The sequence below is a fragment of the Schistocerca piceifrons genome, chromosome 8 (assembly GCF_021461385.2).
Source record: "Schistocerca piceifrons isolate TAMUIC-IGC-003096 chromosome 8, iqSchPice1.1, whole genome shotgun sequence".
Taxonomy (NCBI): domain Eukaryota; kingdom Metazoa; phylum Arthropoda; class Insecta; order Orthoptera; family Acrididae; genus Schistocerca; species Schistocerca piceifrons.
The window spans coordinates 285764748-285781939 of record NC_060145.1 but is presented as its reverse complement, the minus strand read 5'-3'; the positions used below and the strand labels follow the sequence as shown (position 1 = coordinate 285781939).

Here is a 17192-nt window from a genome sequence, read left to right as displayed (position 1 = left end):
TATCATTTAGTAGCTTACATGGAACTAATCTTATTACCTTTTAATTCTATTATAACAACTAATAAGACACTATTAAACAGGAATGCAAACAGGTGGTGAGTCCACAAATTTATACCTGCAGGAAGGGCACACTGTATACAGGCAAAATCCTAGTGCCTGTTTCATAACGTAAGTAATTTGGATTTGTGGCAAGTCTTGCATGACTGCACATCAGCCACAAATTAAATGCATGTTACATGCGTGCGTGCAATAGCAGAAAAGAGCACTGGAAACTTATTTTGTTGTAGCAATTCTGCTTACTCACATCTACACAGGGAACAGTGGGATAAAGGGAACATGAACATTTAAAGCGGAGGACTGATACATTAATTACTTAGCATCAAGCCCGGTAACAAGAGAGTAACTGACTATATTATAATTCATGAAGTGGCACAAACACGCGAGCCTCTATGACAGACACTGATGATCAGCTGATCACACCTGTCGCATACGCGATCCACGCACAAATTCTTTCTCTGAACTATAAGTGACATAGTGGATCAGCTATAATACAACACAGAGGTGAGGTTCTGATGAACTAAGTACATAAGCCACACATTGTGAAATGTGCACCAGTATGCAAAACATGAACCTCTTTCTGATTTAGACTTCTTCTGTTTAAATTAACCCATTCTCATTGCAAAGTAAACATATACTTCTATGTCAATGTAGACGACTATATATTAAGAAACTAGACAGAAAATATTACTTTTGTCATTTACTAACATTAGAATATATTACAATCTGTTTTCAACAATATTATGGAAGGATAGAATGCTACTCACCATAAAGTTGACAAGTTGAGTTGCAGTCAGGAATGATGACAAAACTGTTACATATAAGCTTTTGGAAGGAAGGAAGGAGAATTGGGTTTAACATCCCATTGACATTGAGATCATTAGAGACACAGCACAAGCTCAGATGGGGTCAGGGATGGAGTTCAGTGGGCTATCTACTGCACCACTTGACTCAGTATATAATACAAGCTTTCGGCCAAAGCCTTCTGCAGAAAAGGAAAATAAACACATATTAACATAAGTAAGCACACCTCACAAACACGACTACTATCTCTAGCTGCTCTGGCCAGGATGTGACTGATACGTGTTGAACAGACACTACAGAGTGGAGCAGGGAAGGGGGAAGGATAGCAAGGTACAGGTGGGGGAAGAGAAATCTGCACTGCCTAGTGGTGTGCAGGGACTAGAGATGACAGCACATGGTTGTGTTGGAGGAAGGGGTGGGTGATGAGGAGCAGAGAGGAGAAGAGCAGAGAAGGGGAAAAGACTAATGGGTGTGCCAGCAGAGAAGGGAAAAAGACTGGTGGGTGTGCGAGCCGAGAGCAGCATAAAGTGAGGGTGAGGGATGTGAAGTGGGAAGAGGTGACAAGATTTGGGGGGGGGGGGGGGGGCTGATATGTATATCTCTGGCTGACATCTATATCTGCGCATGAAAACTTTCTTGAATGTGGTTCATTTACGTTTTGACAATACTAACACATATTAGTAGGTGGAAGGTTGAATTCGCAAACCTTTATGTGGAAGTGTAGATTTATGCATAATGGGTGGTGGAAAAGCTGTGTTTAGGAAATGGAGGTTTCACGGAAATTGGTTTGCTAACAAAAAAGAGGAAGCAGCTTGAAATGAAGAACATAAGCTCTCAGCTTCAGCATCGAAACTTGGGACAGGAGATTTATACAGGTGTGTCAATGATGTTGATATGGATTCTACTATATTCAGACTTATCGATTTAGAGCTTCCCTGCCAGGGTATAAAGTTTTCATGTTCATGTGTTAGCTGTAAAAATACGGAATCCATGATTGATGTTGAAGAAAGAAGGGTGGGAATAGCTTGTGATTTTAAATTAATTTGTAATTCGTATGGGTATGAATTTTCATTTTCCTCCTCCAAAAAAGCTGACACTGGTACCCATGAAAGCAATTTTAGGTTAGCACATGCTCTGAGGTGCCTTGGACAGGGCAGGGAAGGAGGTAATTTATTGTGTGGTTTTCTGAACATGCTTCCACCTTGTGCAAGGCTTGAAAAAATAAATAAATGTCTGATGCTGAATGCGATACTGCCAAAGTTTCTATGAAGAAAGCAGTGGAGGAATTGGTGGAAATAAACCAAAAAGAAACAGATCCTGGGGTAGATATTTACGACAGTGAATCTCCTACAAATGTTATTGACCTGTGTGTGTCTGTAGATGGGAACTGGATGAAAAGGGGTCACACATTACTGTACCGAGTTGCATCTGTTATTGGAATTGACTTGGGTAAAGTTTAAAGAAATTATGTCTAAATACTGCCACCAGTGTTCAACAATGAAGACAGTGAGAAACTGAGGAAAGAAAAGCGAGCAGTAGCATGCTCTAAAAATCATAGTGGCTCAAGTGGGGGCATGGAGGCTGCTGCAGTTGTGAGGATGTTCACCAGATCTGGGAACCAGTAAGGTGTTAGATATACTAAATATCTTGGTAATGGCAACTCCTCCTCGTTCAAAGCTGTAACAGATAAAAATCTGTACAATACAAGAATAGAAAAGTTGTAATGTGTTGGCCACATCCAAAACCAGCCTGGTGGTAGGCTTCATCACTTGGAGAAAAGAAGATGTACTTGAGGATGGGAAACCACTAGGAGGGTAAGGCAGGCTTACTCTGAAAGAAATTGATTCTCTTCAGTTATTTTATGGGAGAGGTATCAGGAAAAACATACATTATTTAAAGGCAATGAGGCGTGCTGTGTGGGCAGTTTTTTTCCACAAACTATCCACTGATCAAATATCAATGCACAATCTGTCTGAAAGATTATTGGTATAAGTTCAACAACAGAAATGAGACGTATTCAATGAACACTCATTATCAGCACCTGTTATGAATGCAATTACGCCCACATTAAGGTTTATCACAAACTCTGATTTATTGACGAAGTGTCTTCAAGAAAAGACACAAAATGCAAATGAAAGCCTCAATAATTTAATTTGGATTAGACGCTCAAAAAGGACATTCTGTAGACTTGAAGTACTTAAAATAGGTGTCCATGATGCTGTTTTATGTTACAATAATGGGAATAATGGCAGAATTGGAGTGCTGAAGAGAGTTGGTATAGATCATGGTGTGTTTATAACAAAAGCACTTTACACCATCGATGACAGTAGGTTCAAGAAAGCTAACAGATCAGTGTCTTACCTGCAAATACAGGTCAGGCAGATTTGAAGAGGAGAGAAGGGAAACCTGGAGGACGAGGAGTATCAATATAGAGGACTTTAAAATTCAGGTAAGCTTATTACATGTAGACGTATGAGAAGAAAATCTTTGAACCTCATTTTCCCTGTTTTACATTTTTTATGTTATCAGAAGCCTTTTCGTAAGAAGTATATGCGCTAATGCTATGAAATTTTCAGGAACTGTTCGCAACGTGCTGCTGTCTCCCTGGAACTAAAAGATACAAGATCCTGCAATTACATTCTGATTTTTAGATAACTGTTTGTAGAAAAAAAGTTAATTCTGGATGTGCAAAATTAAAAACTCTGTTAATGATACAATTTGTACCATAAATTAATAACTGTAGTTCAGTGGTCTTATAACATTCTCAGGACACTAGAATAAAATTTTCAGATTAATTGCAGGATTATAATTTGAGTTATGGCTTTTTGTAAAAAAGACAATAAAAAATTAAAAATTAAAATTTCTGGCAAAATATTAATCCTGTATATTTTTCCATTAAAACACAGCTCTTTTGCTTTACCCATGCAAAATTTTAGATTTGTACATTAATAAATATGGCTGTAATGATTTTTTAAATAAATGTTTACATTTTCCATTACATCCCCACTTAACGATAAAATTTGTCAGTAATCTTTTTGTGAATAAGAGGCTTTTCCCTTTTTAATCTATTAACCATGTTATGAACTGATATATTCAATTCAGATTCTCCTTCAAGCCAAAAGAGTGTTTATCTATACAAGTGTGTAATATGAATATAACAGAGGGAAACGTTCCACACGGGAAAAATATATTTAAAAACAAAGATGATGTGACTTACCATACGAAAGCGCTGGCAGGTCGATAGAAACACAAACAAACACATACATACACACAAAATTCTAGCTTTCGCAACCAATGGTTGCTTTGTGAGGAAAGAGGGAAGGAGAGGGAAAGACGAAAGGATGTGGGTTTTAAGGGAGAGGGTAAAGAGTCATTCATTCCAATCCCGGGAGCGGAAAGACTTACCTTAGGGGGAAAAAAGGACAGGTATACACTCGCACACACACAAATATGCATCTGTACATACACAGACACAAGCAGACATTTGTAAAGGCAACCTTTACAAATGTCTGCTTGTGTCTGTGTATGTGCGGATGGATATGTGTGTGTGTGTGTGTGTGTGCGAGTGTATACCTGTCCTTTTTTCCCCCTAAGGTAAGTCTTTCCGCTCCCGGGATTGGAATGACTCCTTACCCTCTCCCTTAAAATCCACATCCTTTCGTCTTTCCCTCTCCTTCCCTCTTTCCTGACGAAGCAACCATTGGTTGTGAAAGCTAGAATTTTGTGTGTATGTATGTGTTTGTGTTTCTATCGACCTGCCAGCGCTTTCATATGGTAAGTCACATCATCTTTGTTTTTAAATATATTTTTCCCAAGTGTGTAATATGTTAGAAAAACGTCTTTACAAAAACACTTACTTCTTTCATCAGTTTCCAACTCGCACCCTAGAATCACAGTGGTACGAAAGGCTTCCTTTCACAGCAATTCAATCCACAAGGAGTAATCAGAATATCTCAGCACATAATGTTCAATCTATTATTAACACATAAAGGTTTTTATTGTGGTACATGATCAGCTGACTGCTGCCCAGCGCAGAAGATGTACCCAGCTACAAATGAATGCCCCTCTGAATACCAGCTGTAAGCAGCGATGCTGACATCATTCAGATGGCCTAGCCTTTGCCAAACGTGCACGGCCAACAAATTATGGTGCATCCCTGTAGCAGTGCAGTCACTTACTAAAGTTTCCTCAGCAAGTGTCATGCTGCAACACCTGTACAAGACATGCTATCACCATGCAATGCTAATTATTTCAAAGTGCTGCAGTCTTCATCTAGAAATGTCTGCAGTACATAAGTAATGATTTTATTTTATTTTATTTATTTATTTATTTTTTGGCTGAAGGGTTGTTTTTCTTTCAAAGTAAAGCAGATCATTTTCCTTTCTTATGTTATTAACAACAAACGTAAAACCCCTGCTGATCCCCTGAGGACCCGGAACAGCGGCTGGTCAAACATTTATCAAGGAAGAACACTAAACAGCCATACATATTTGAGTAGTTATTTTACTCTATTTTGGCAACCAGTTTCGACATTTCAGTATGCCGTCTTCACGCCCCATGTGTAGACATTCAGATGTTTCGATATTGGCACACTGGAGCAATCAGTGTTTGGACACCATGAACTCGTTATTCGAGTGCTTACTTTGAAGACTTGATAATAACTTGATGTCAAATCTTCAAGGGAAGCACTCGAATATTAAATTCACAGTACCCATACACTGATGGCTCCAGTATGCCAATATCAATACATCTGAATGTCTATATATGAAATGCATTAGGACCTGAAGATGGAATACTGAAATGCTGAAACTGGTTGTCAAAATAAAATAACTTCCCAAATACATGCAGCTGTTTGGTATTCTTCCTCGATAAAAAAACTTAAAAAGTCATTATCACTGAATTCACAGCCTTTGCTCTTTTTATGTAACCTTCAATACCTTGTTACTGCTGTTCCTTTCTACCAAGACATCTTTGTGGGATACTAACTGTGGACTTGTGTTACTATGTAAATATCAACAGTTAAGCATCCTGTGATTAAAATTTAATAGGATCTCCTAAACGCAATTTGTTGCACCCAACATATCCAAAATATCCCATTTTCAAATAATTCACTTTCTTCTTTAAATGGTTCTCCAGCTAAGGTTCAATATTTTCTTCTTTGCCTGTACAGCCAGAAACTCAAATGCAAGTAGCCATTGCCTTTGGAACACAATCATCACAATGTCTTTAACTTACTTTTCTCTCCTATTTCCTTTTCCGCTGTATGATATTTCATTTATTTCTGTCCACTGCATGTCCTTTACACCAGTGGGTACCACATGGAAAAAATTCTCTTTCATTTACTCAAAATGCAGAAATTAAAATTTTTCAAGCTTGATTTATAAACTGGTATTGGATTCATCACTATTATTTTATAGTGATATATCCAATTATAACCAGAGACTCTCAGTCATCTTAAAGCTCTACGCCACTATCCCCTCATACTCCTAGAAAGTTTTAACAAACATAAAACCAATGTTTATGCTAACACAATATACTTATGCAGTACACAGTCTACAAATTGCTTTGTTATGATTTGAGGTCAACACTAATTTTATGATGAAATTAAGAGAATAGTTTTTTGTATGGCATGATACTTGAATATTTCCGTCTTTATGGCAAATTTTCTATTTTCTATGATGGCCACTGGAAGTCTTTATTCTGCAATCTTGAATGCCAGTGCTTTTTTGAGGTGAGTACAGTGGATGACAAATGAGATTTGTCGCCTGTTAGATAACTGACACAATGGACCCACCACAAACTGTCAACTATGTCACTGGCACATGGAAGAACCACAAACATTACAAATGAAATCACATGTTGTTGTTGTTGCGGTCTTCAGTCCTGAGACTGGTTTGATGCAGCTCTCCATGCTACTCTATCCTGTGCAATCTTCTTCATCTCCCAGTACCTACTGCAACCCACATCCTTCTGAATCTGCTTAGTGTATTCATCTCGTCGTCTACCTCTACGATTTTTACCCTCCACACTGCCCTCCAATGCTAAATTTGTGATCCCTTGATGCCTCAAAACATCTCCTACCAACCGATCCCTTCTTCTAGTCAAGTTGTGCCACAAACTTCTCTTCTCCCCAATCCTATTCAATACCTCCTCATTAGTTGCGTGATCTACCCACCTTATCTTCAGCATTCTTCTGTAGCACCACATTTCGAAAGCTTCTATTCTCTTCTTGTCCAAACTAGTTATCGTCCATGTTTCACTTCCATACATGGCTACACTCCATACAAATACTTTCAGAAACGACTTCCTGACACTTAAATCTATATTCGATGTTAACAAATTTCTCTTCTTCAGAAACGATTTCCTTGCCATTGCCAGTCTGCATTTTACATCCTCTCTACTTCGACCATCATCAGTTATTTTGCTCCCCAAATAGCAAAACTCCTTTACTACTTTAAGTGTCTCATTTCCTAATCTAATTCCATCAGCATCACCCGATATAATTTGACTACATTCCATTATCCTCGTTTTGCTTTTGTTGATGTTCATCTTATATTCTTCTTTCAAGACACTGTCCATTCCGTTCAACTGCTCTTCCAAGTCCTTTGCTGTCTCTGACAGAATTACAATGTCATCGGCGAACCTCAAAGTTTTTACTTCTTCTCCATGAATTTTAATACCTACTCCGAATTTTTCTTTGGTTTCCTTTACTGCTTGTTCAACATACAGATTGAATAACATCGGGGAGAGGCTACAACCCTGTCTCACTCCTTTCCCAACCACTGCTTTCCATTCATGCCCCTCAACTCTTGTAACTGCCATCTGGTTTCTGTACAAATTGTAAATAGCCTTTCGCTCCCTGTATTTTACCCCTGCCACCTTCAGAATTTGAAAGAGAGTATTCCAATTAACATTGTCAAAAGCTTTCTCTAAGTCTACAATTGCTAGATACGTAGGTTTGCCTTTTCTTAATCTTTCTTCTAAGATAAGTCGTAAGGTTAGTATTGCCTCACGTGTTCCAACATTTCTACGGAATCCAAACTGATCTTCCACGAGGTCCGCTTCTACCAATTTTTCCATTCGTCTGTAAAGAATTCGCGTTAGTATTTTGCAGCTGTGACTTATTAAACTGATAGTTCGGTAATTTTTACATCTGTCAACACCTGCTTTCTTTGGGATTGGAATTATTATATTCTTCTTGAAGTCTGAGGGTATTTCGTCTGTCTCATACATCTTGCTCACCATATAGTAGAGTTTTGTCATGACTGGCTCTCCCAAGGCCATCAGTAGTTCTAATGGAATGTTGTCTACTCCCGGGGCCTTGTTTCGACTCAGGTCTTTCAGTGCTCTGTCAAACTCTTCACGCAGTATCTTATCTCCCATTTCGTCTTCGTCTACATCCTCTTCCATTTCCATAATATTGTCCTCAAGTACATCGCCCTTGTATAAACCCTCTATATACTCCTTCCTCCTTTCTGCCTTCCCTTCTTTGCTTAGAACTGGGTTGCCATCTGAGCTCTTGATATTCATACAAGTGGTTCTCTTCTCTCCAAAGGTCTCTTTAATTTTCCTGTAGGCAGTATCTATCTTACCCCTAGTGAGACAAGCCTCTACATCCTTACATTTGTCCTCTAGCCATCCCTGCTTAGCCATTTTGCACTTCCTGTCGATCTCATTTTTGAGACGTTTGTATTCCTTTTTGGCTGCTTCATTCACTGCATTTTTATATTTTCTCCTTTCATCAATTAAATTCAATATTTCTTCTGTTACCCAAGGATTTCTATTAGCCCTCGCCTTTTTACCTACTTTATCGTCTGCTGCCTTCACTACTTCATCCCTCAGAGCTACCCATTCTTCTTCTACTGTATTTCTTTCCCCCATTCCTGTCAATTGTTCCCTTATGCTCTCCCTGACTCTCTCTACAACCTCTGGTTCTTTCAGCTTATCCAGGTCCCCTCTCCTTAAATTCCCACCTTTTTGCAGTTTCTTCAGTTTCAATCTGCAGTTCATAACCAATAGATTGTGGTCAGAATCCACATCTGCCCCTGGAAATGTCTTACAATTTAAAACCTGGTCCCTAAATCTCTGTCTTACCATTATATAATCTATCTGATACCTTTTAGTATCTCCAGGATTCTTCCAGGTATACAACCTTCTTTTATGATTCTTGAACCAAGTGTTAGCTATGATTAAGTTATGCTCTGTGCAAAATTCTACAAGGCGGCTTCCTCTTCCATTTCTTCCCCCCAATCCATATTCACCTACTATGTTTCCTTCTCTCCCTTTTCCTACTGACGAATTCCAGTCACCCATGACTATTAAATTTTCGTTTCCCTTCACCACCCGAATAATTTCTTTTATCTCGTCATACATTTCTTCAATTTCTTCATCATCTGCAGAGCTAGTTGGCATATAAACTTGTACTACTGTAGTAGGCATGGGCTTTGTGTCTATCTTGGCCACAATAATGCGTTCACTATGCTGCTTGTAGTAGGTTACCCGCACTCCTATTTTTTTATTCATTATGAAACCTACTCCTGCATTACCCCTATTTGATTTTGTATTTATAACCCTGTATTCACCTGACCAAAAGTCTTGTTCCTCCTGCCACCGAACTTCACTAATTCCCACTACATCTAACTTTAACCTATCCATTTCCCTTTTTAAATTTTCTAACCTACCTGCCCGATTAAGAGATCTGACATTCCACGCTCCGATCCGTAGAACGCTAGTTTTCTTTCTCCTGATAATGACGTCCCCTTGAGTAGTCCCCGCCCGGAGATCCGAATGGGGGACTATTTTACCTCCGGAATATTTTACCCAAGAGGACACCATCATCATTTAATCATACAGTAAAGCTGCATGTCCTCGGGAAAAATTACGGCTGTAGTCTCCCCTTGCTTTCAGCCGTTCGCAGTACCAGCACAGCAAGGCCGTTTTGGTTGATGTTACAAGGCCAGATCAGTCAATCATCCAGACTGTTGCCCCTGCAACTACTGAAAAGGCTGCTGCCCCTCTTCAGGAACCACATGTTTGTCTGGCCTCTCAACAGATACCCCTCCGTTGTGGTTGCACCTACGGTACGGCGATCTGTATCGCTGAGGCACGCAAGCCTCCCCACCGACGGCAAGGTCCATGGTTCATGGGGGGGAGGATGAAATCACATATTAATACACAAATAACTCAAGAATGATACCTGGGCAAGCTTCTCATTTTCAAGCCCATATTGTTCTTCAAACTTACAATTTTCTTAAGTCTACACATTTGGTTTCAAATTTGGGCTCACATGCATTCTGTTTCTTTAACATAAGGAAGAAATCATCGCATTTTAATCTATTTCTGACAAAGGAAGTACTGGAGGGATGATGTAATGGAGGTGAGGCTGGTAAAGGACATGTTAGATTTTCATCAGTTCTTTAAAATTACTACAGTAATCTTATGTGTAACAATCAAACGCAATTTATTGTATTGCATTACTCATATGTATAACACAGAATATGGAATATTATGTCTGAAGTTTAAGAGATGATGTGCCATAATAAGAGTTATATTGCATGACATCAGATTTGCTGTCTGCACCAACTCTCAACCAGACTGTTATCTTTCAACCTAACCTTGATTACAAGCAATGCTGCAGATCAGTCTGTCTGTGCAACCTGATGTTGTTGTGGTCCTCAGTATGATGAATGATTTGCTGCAGCTCTCTATGCTAGTCCGTTCTGCACAAGTCTCATCTCTGCATTACTACTGTGCCTAAATTGATTTGAACATGCTTACTATAGTTGAGCCTTGGCCTCCTACATTGTTTACCTCTGAAATTTACTTTCATTACAAAATTAACTATTTCTCAATGCCTCAGGAGGTGTGTGTTTAGTCAAGTTGTGCTGTAATGATATTTTCTCCTTGACCCAATTCAGTATTTCCCTCACAATCCTATGTAAGCGAATTATTTACAGCATTCTTCTGTAACACGATTTTTCAAAAGCTCCAATTTTATTCTTGTCTTATTTATTTAGTATCAATGTTTCACTTCTATTGTAGACTAGACTCGAGACTTTCTACGAGCCCAGTTTATGTTTGATGTCGATAGATTTATCTTCTTCCTTGCTATTGTCAGTATTGGTTCCTCAGTAAATTACTGCCAACAATTCACACACCCATCTCTGTCAGTTTTGTGCAGAGATGATCTTGTTCGCCAAGGTAAAAAAAATATATTAATTACCACTAAGTTTTTGCGTGTCACACCAGCTATTGTGCAATATCACCACAGCAGTTCATTTACTTCTTTATTCCATCATAAAATAGTAGCTTACAAACATAATGGAATAGGGTAGGATGTAAACATCTAACAAATGTTTTGATCATTCATCAATGAAGTCATATCTTCCTACATTTACAGAGACAAAATTTCAAGACTTACCCAGGTATTCTGTATCATAATAAGAATACATCAATGGACTTGCACTGTGATGTCTTTCTGAATAGCGGCGCCCTGATTCCACAATAGCACTGCAAATTTCATGAATATCTTTCTCTGGGACAATATTTTTTCCAAATTGTTTGTGAAGCCATCGTGCAGCAAATAAATAACCAGCACGACCAACAAAGAGCTCATCACCCCCACAACGTAAGAAGTTCAATGGTTTACAGTTCTGAGCAGCTGCTGCAAATTTCTTCAGGCAGTTCTCTGCTTCTGTGGTATCTGTAAGCAAAATCATCAAGACATTCATAAGTAGCATTATTTAGTGAAAAATGAATTAATACTAGGTGAACAAATTAAAAAAGTGGCTCTTGCTAAAAAAAATAGGTGAGTAATGTAAATTGTTGTGACACAAAACATTACACACAAGCAACTACCTGAAATTGGAGGGTTCTATGTCACACAGATATTGCATGGAATGGACCGGACCACGTGGTACAAGTGTTTGCTGTACTGTGCCATGAACTAACCTCTCCTGTTTCATTTCCAAGTTATCACTAAATCTGAAAGTACACTAACAATGTCACAACTTTCTACAGGATACATTGCTGAAAACTAGATGAAATGGATAATTCTTTGGCCAGATACGGGATGTCCAGCCATCCCATAAGCAGGGTATCCAGCAGCCAGATATTCGGTTGAACAATGCCATGGACCATGTCACAATGTGTAGGCTTGCATGAGCCCCTTGATATCTGGCACAGATGATTGAGTGGATTTGCATATATTTAGACAGTGTTTTACATGAGTGAAAAGAGAAAATGACGTACTGATTGACTGACTTGGCTCTATGATCTTTTGAGAATTGCGATCTCTTTTGCTTGTTATTTGAGGTTACTACTGAAAATAATTTGTTAATTGCAACATAAATTACAAAAATGTTATTTGGGAATATTTTGATACACTATGTGATCAAAAGTGTCCAGACACCCCCAACAACAAACATTTTTCATATTAGGCGCATTGTGCTGCCACCTACTGCCAGATACTCCATATCAGCGACCTCAGTAGTCATTAGACATCGTGAGAGAGCAGAACGGGGCACTCTGCAGAACTCGCAGACTTCGAACGTGGTCAGGTGATTGGGTGTCACTTGTGTCATGTCTGAACGTGAGATTTCCACACTCCTAAACATCCCTAGGTCCACTGTTTCTGATGTGATAATGAAGTAGAAACGTGAAGAGACACGTACAGTACAAAAGCGCCGTCTCTTGCCTGATAGAGACCACCGACAGTTGAAGAGGGTCTTAATGTGTAATAGAAACACATCTATCCAGACCATCACACAGGAATTCCAAACTGCATCAAGACCCACTGCAAGTACTATGACAATTTGGCGCGGGTGAGAAAACTTGGATTTTATGGTTGAGCAGCTGCTCACACTGGTAAATGCCAAACGACGCCTTACTTCATGTAAGGAGCATAAACAATGCACGACTGAACAGTGGAAAAACGTTTAAGTATCTTCTTGCTTCCCAATGTTGAAGAGCAATTCAGGGATGGCGACTGCATCTTTCAACATGATCGAGCACTTGTTCATAATGCATGGCCTGTGGCAGAGTGGTTACACGACAATAACATCCCTGTAATGGACTGGGCTGCACAGAGTTCTGGCCTGAATCCTATAGAACACCTTTGCGATGTTCTGAAATGCCGACTTCATGCCAGGCCTCACCAACCGACGTCGATACATATCCTCAGTGCAGCTCTCCGTGAAGAAAGTGATGCCATTCCCCAAGAAACCTTCCAGCACCTAACTGAACATATGCCTGTGAGAGTGGAAGCTGTCTCCAAGGCTAAGAGTGGGCCAACATCACACTGAATTCCAGCATTACCGATGGAGGGCGTCACGAACTTGTAAGTCATTTTCAGCCAGGTGTCCGAATACTTTTGATCACATAGTGTATAAATAGTGACAATAATAAGTTTACTGTTTGTTGTCTGAGTCAAATTTCTCATAGTGGAGAAGGAGAAAACACAGGTATTAACTCGTCTCTTATTGTTTTGTTCAGAATTTTTTTATTACACTGATCAGCAATGTGTTTGTCTACAGCTATAATGATTAATATTGTTATTTAAGTGCCCCATCATCATTTTCTTTGGGCCTCTGTCCAACTTCAACACGGGGTAGGCCGTGTTACTATGGATTTGGCGATGTTAGTGTCAGAGGGTGGACAGATGCCCTGTGAGCCATGTAACTGAGGCGGGACGCGGGGACCAAGCCGGTATTTGCCTAGGGGGATGTGGAAAACCACCTAAAAACCACATCCAGGCTGGCTGGCACACCAGCCCTCGTCAATCTGCTGGGGGATTCGATCTAGGGCCGGGTGCCTACCTGAGTCCAGAAAGCAGCACATTAGTGCCCTCAGCTAACTTGGCGGTATTGTTATTTAAGTGCCTATTTATCAAATTCTCATTTTAATTAAACTTATTTGGGATGTGCAGATGTTTTTGTGAAATATAGTTAAAAAACGTTTAAACACACAAAAATAACCTAATCTTTCTTAAGACCAATGTAGTTTCTTTTTTTTCCACGCAACACAGTGGTTGTACACTGCAGCCTGCAGGCTGGATGCAGCCTGAATCAAGTATTCATGCGGCCCATGGTTCTCAGCTGTATGTTACAACAATAGCATATAGCAACTAACAGCCAAATCCAAAAATGTCAACTAATGCTAGGAGCTTCTTAGGAGTGTAGTTTTCCTGCTAAGTATTGAATTTACGAAAATATCAAAAGAAAAATTTAAGGTTTCTGCTACTTCTCATGTATGGACCTGTTTGCATAACAGTTTCAGCTTCCGGAGTTTCACAACTCGTTGGTTCTCTCTTGAATTCCACGTGGAACATGGTCTTCTTACCATGAAGCCTTTTCTGGGTGACCACAAGGAGAAAATATAACAAAGGCATTTAATACTATCACAGTGCTGTGGTTTGACCAGAGCAACATACATTTACTCATTTGTGACAGTGGCATTAACATCATGAAATTGTGATTCTGCTAGATGTTTCATCACTCACTATGGCAGATTGTAACTAAGTCACAGAAACACTGAATATCCACCTAACAGTAGCAGAAATTATCATACTGGTAGACATCTTGTAAGGCACTTAAATCATTGAGTTTAGCTTGTCAAAAACTGTTGGCCATTCGAAAACAGCTAAATTTACCAAAGCACATTTTGGTATAAGGTATCAGCATGGGTTGGAATATCACCTTTTATATGGTACACCCTTGTTGGAACAAAAACAGGCTATGTTGCTATATCTGGCTGATCATGATATGCTTACTAATTTGATGTCTCAACAGTAGTGTTTGATGGTGCAGTGGGTTAAGCTTCTGAAGTTCTTTGAAGAAATAAGTTCTGGTCTCTCCTGCATATTCGAAGTAATACTAATGTTGTGGCACTCTATAACTTTTTACATAAGGATGAGACAGCACAAAAAGCTTCCAGTTTACCATATGATAGCATCACTGGAAGCTGAAGGAGAGTCGTTTCAGTTCCTTAAATGATAATACAAATCACTTGATTGCAACCATTCTAGATCCATGATAATCTATTTTACGAGTTGTTGAAATTGAAAGAGCTCAACTGAAGGTCCTATTGGAAATTTGTGAAGAAACTTTGACCACTAGCAGTCCATCTCTAATGCCTACTTAACGAAATGTAAGAGATGAGACTGAATCAACTGTGACTCACAAAGCCCACAGCACACTTTGGAACTGCTTTAACAAGGTGGTAAATGAAAATAATATTAGTATGACAATCAGGAAACAACTGCAAGTTAGATTAACTATTATTTGAAAACAGTTCAAATCAATCACAATTGCAACCCTTATATTTAGCAGTCTGCTAAAGTGAAACAATACTCAAATTTGACGAAGTTTGCCAGAATTTATTTTTCAATGCCTTGCAGCAGTGTGTATAGTGAAAGACTTGTTTCTGAGCCTGATCTTGTTTCCAAAGACAAGCAAAATTGCTTATTTCCTCCTAATAGCAAGAAACCAGTTTTCATTCACTATAATTTACCTCCAGTTAAGTTTGATAACTAATTTACTTTTTGAAACTTCCTGGCAGATTAAAACTGTGTGTCAGACTGAGACTTGAACTCAGGACCTTTGTTTTTCATGGGCAAGTAGAGCACTTGCTTGCGAAAGGCAAAGGTCCCACGTTCGAATCTCGGTCTGGCGCCCAGTTTTAATCTGCCAGGAAGTTTCATATCAGCGCACACTCCACTGCAGAGTGGAAATCTCATTCTGGAATGGTGTTTTGATTTGAAGATATAGTGGTTTTATTTGTGTGAAGGGTACTTCACATTTGAATTAAATAAAGTGAGTTTTCTGAAATTTTCATAATTTTTTGAAAATCCAATATCTGCCAGATATTGACCAACTATCTGATATCCAGCCTGATATTGTGTAGTTGCTGGATATCTATTTCATTCCTTTTGAAAACCATAACTGTAATATGCATTACTGACACGAGGACGTACAACAACCATTCATTTTTTAGATTTTTAAATTCATCTCCCGATTCCACTTTCAGATATTTTCATACTTATTTTCAGGAGCCACACAATTATACAGTATTCTTCTTTCAGTGCCTACCTGGTTCAGGTGTTGGCAATCATCATGGCTATTCTTCTATTTTTGGCAGCAACACAGAATAGTTCTGTTGAAGACATATTGAACCAACATCTAAGGTTGTCGAACCAAGATATTCATCTTCTTCCAGGACCTGTTCTTGCTGTTTATTTTCCCTTGAAGTATTTCTTGTAGCAAATCATATCCATTTATATCACACAATATTTCCCAGACATTGCAACGTTCAGCATTTCACTATCTCAATTAATTTAGGTGCTGCACTCATTCTTCTCAAAACTTCTACGTTTGTCACCCTCTGGGTCTACCTATAAAGTCACAATTCAAAGGCCTCCAGCTTCTTCTGTATGTTTTTATTTAAGGTCCATATCTCTACCCCATATATGAGAACAGAATGTACAAAGCAGTACAAAAGTCTGATTTTTGTTCTTAGAGTTATGGCTTTTGAAGACAGCACTCATTTTCTGAAAGACACTTGTTGTTTTCCCAATGCGAATCTTGATGTCTTGCGAGTTATGCCAATTTTCATTTTTTATGGTTCCAAGGTATGTATATTGCTTTCCCCTTTCTATAGTTCTTTCGTATGATTAAGTTTACTCCTGTAATATTTTCCTTACTCACGACCATGAGTTTCGTCTTTGTGGTGTTTATTTCAAGCCCATACTGACCGCTAGCTCTTACAATTCTAGTCATTCATAATTGTAACGCTTAAATACAATAGGCATCAACATATCGAATGCTGTATAATATCATTCCATTTATCAAAATTCCTTCTTCCACTTCTTCCAGGGATTCTCTGAACATTAATTTTGAGTATATATTAAATAGTATGGGTGACAAGATACAACTCTGTCTTATTCCCCTGAGAATTTTGACTACTTCAGTGTTTTCTCCATCAATATGCAACACTGCTGTTTGATTCCAGTGCAGGTTCTTGAGGATTCACAAATCTTTCTCCTCCATTGCAATATTTCTCAAAATCTCCATCAGTTTGTCTTGTTTTAGCCTATCAAATCAAATGCTCTGTGTAATGCAAACATGACTTATATACATCATATAGTATTACAGTAAATAAATGTGAACCTTTGAAGACAGATATTATTGTATATGAAACTGGTTACCAGAAATAAAGTCAATGTCTAAATCTAACAGTAAATCCACTTATCCATTATCAGTAACAATATTTAAAAAATGGAATTATCAGAGTTTAAGTTAATGTCTGTTGTACACATTCACAAATTTTCTTTTGCT

General features: G+C 38.7%; 1 protein-coding gene across 2 annotated transcripts in view; it reads right to left on the bottom strand.

Annotated features, from left to right (window-relative positions):
• Positions 1–17192, bottom strand: part of LOC124711370 (lanC-like protein 3) — a 100035-nt gene that overhangs the window by 41170 nt on the left and 41673 nt on the right. For both annotated transcript variants that reach the window (XM_047241414.1, XM_047241415.1), the window contains exon 3: positions 11282–11563. In XM_047241414.1, the coding sequence (XP_047097370.1) occupies positions 11282–11563 (282 nt within the window). The remainder of the gene's footprint in view (positions 1–11281; positions 11564–17192) is intronic.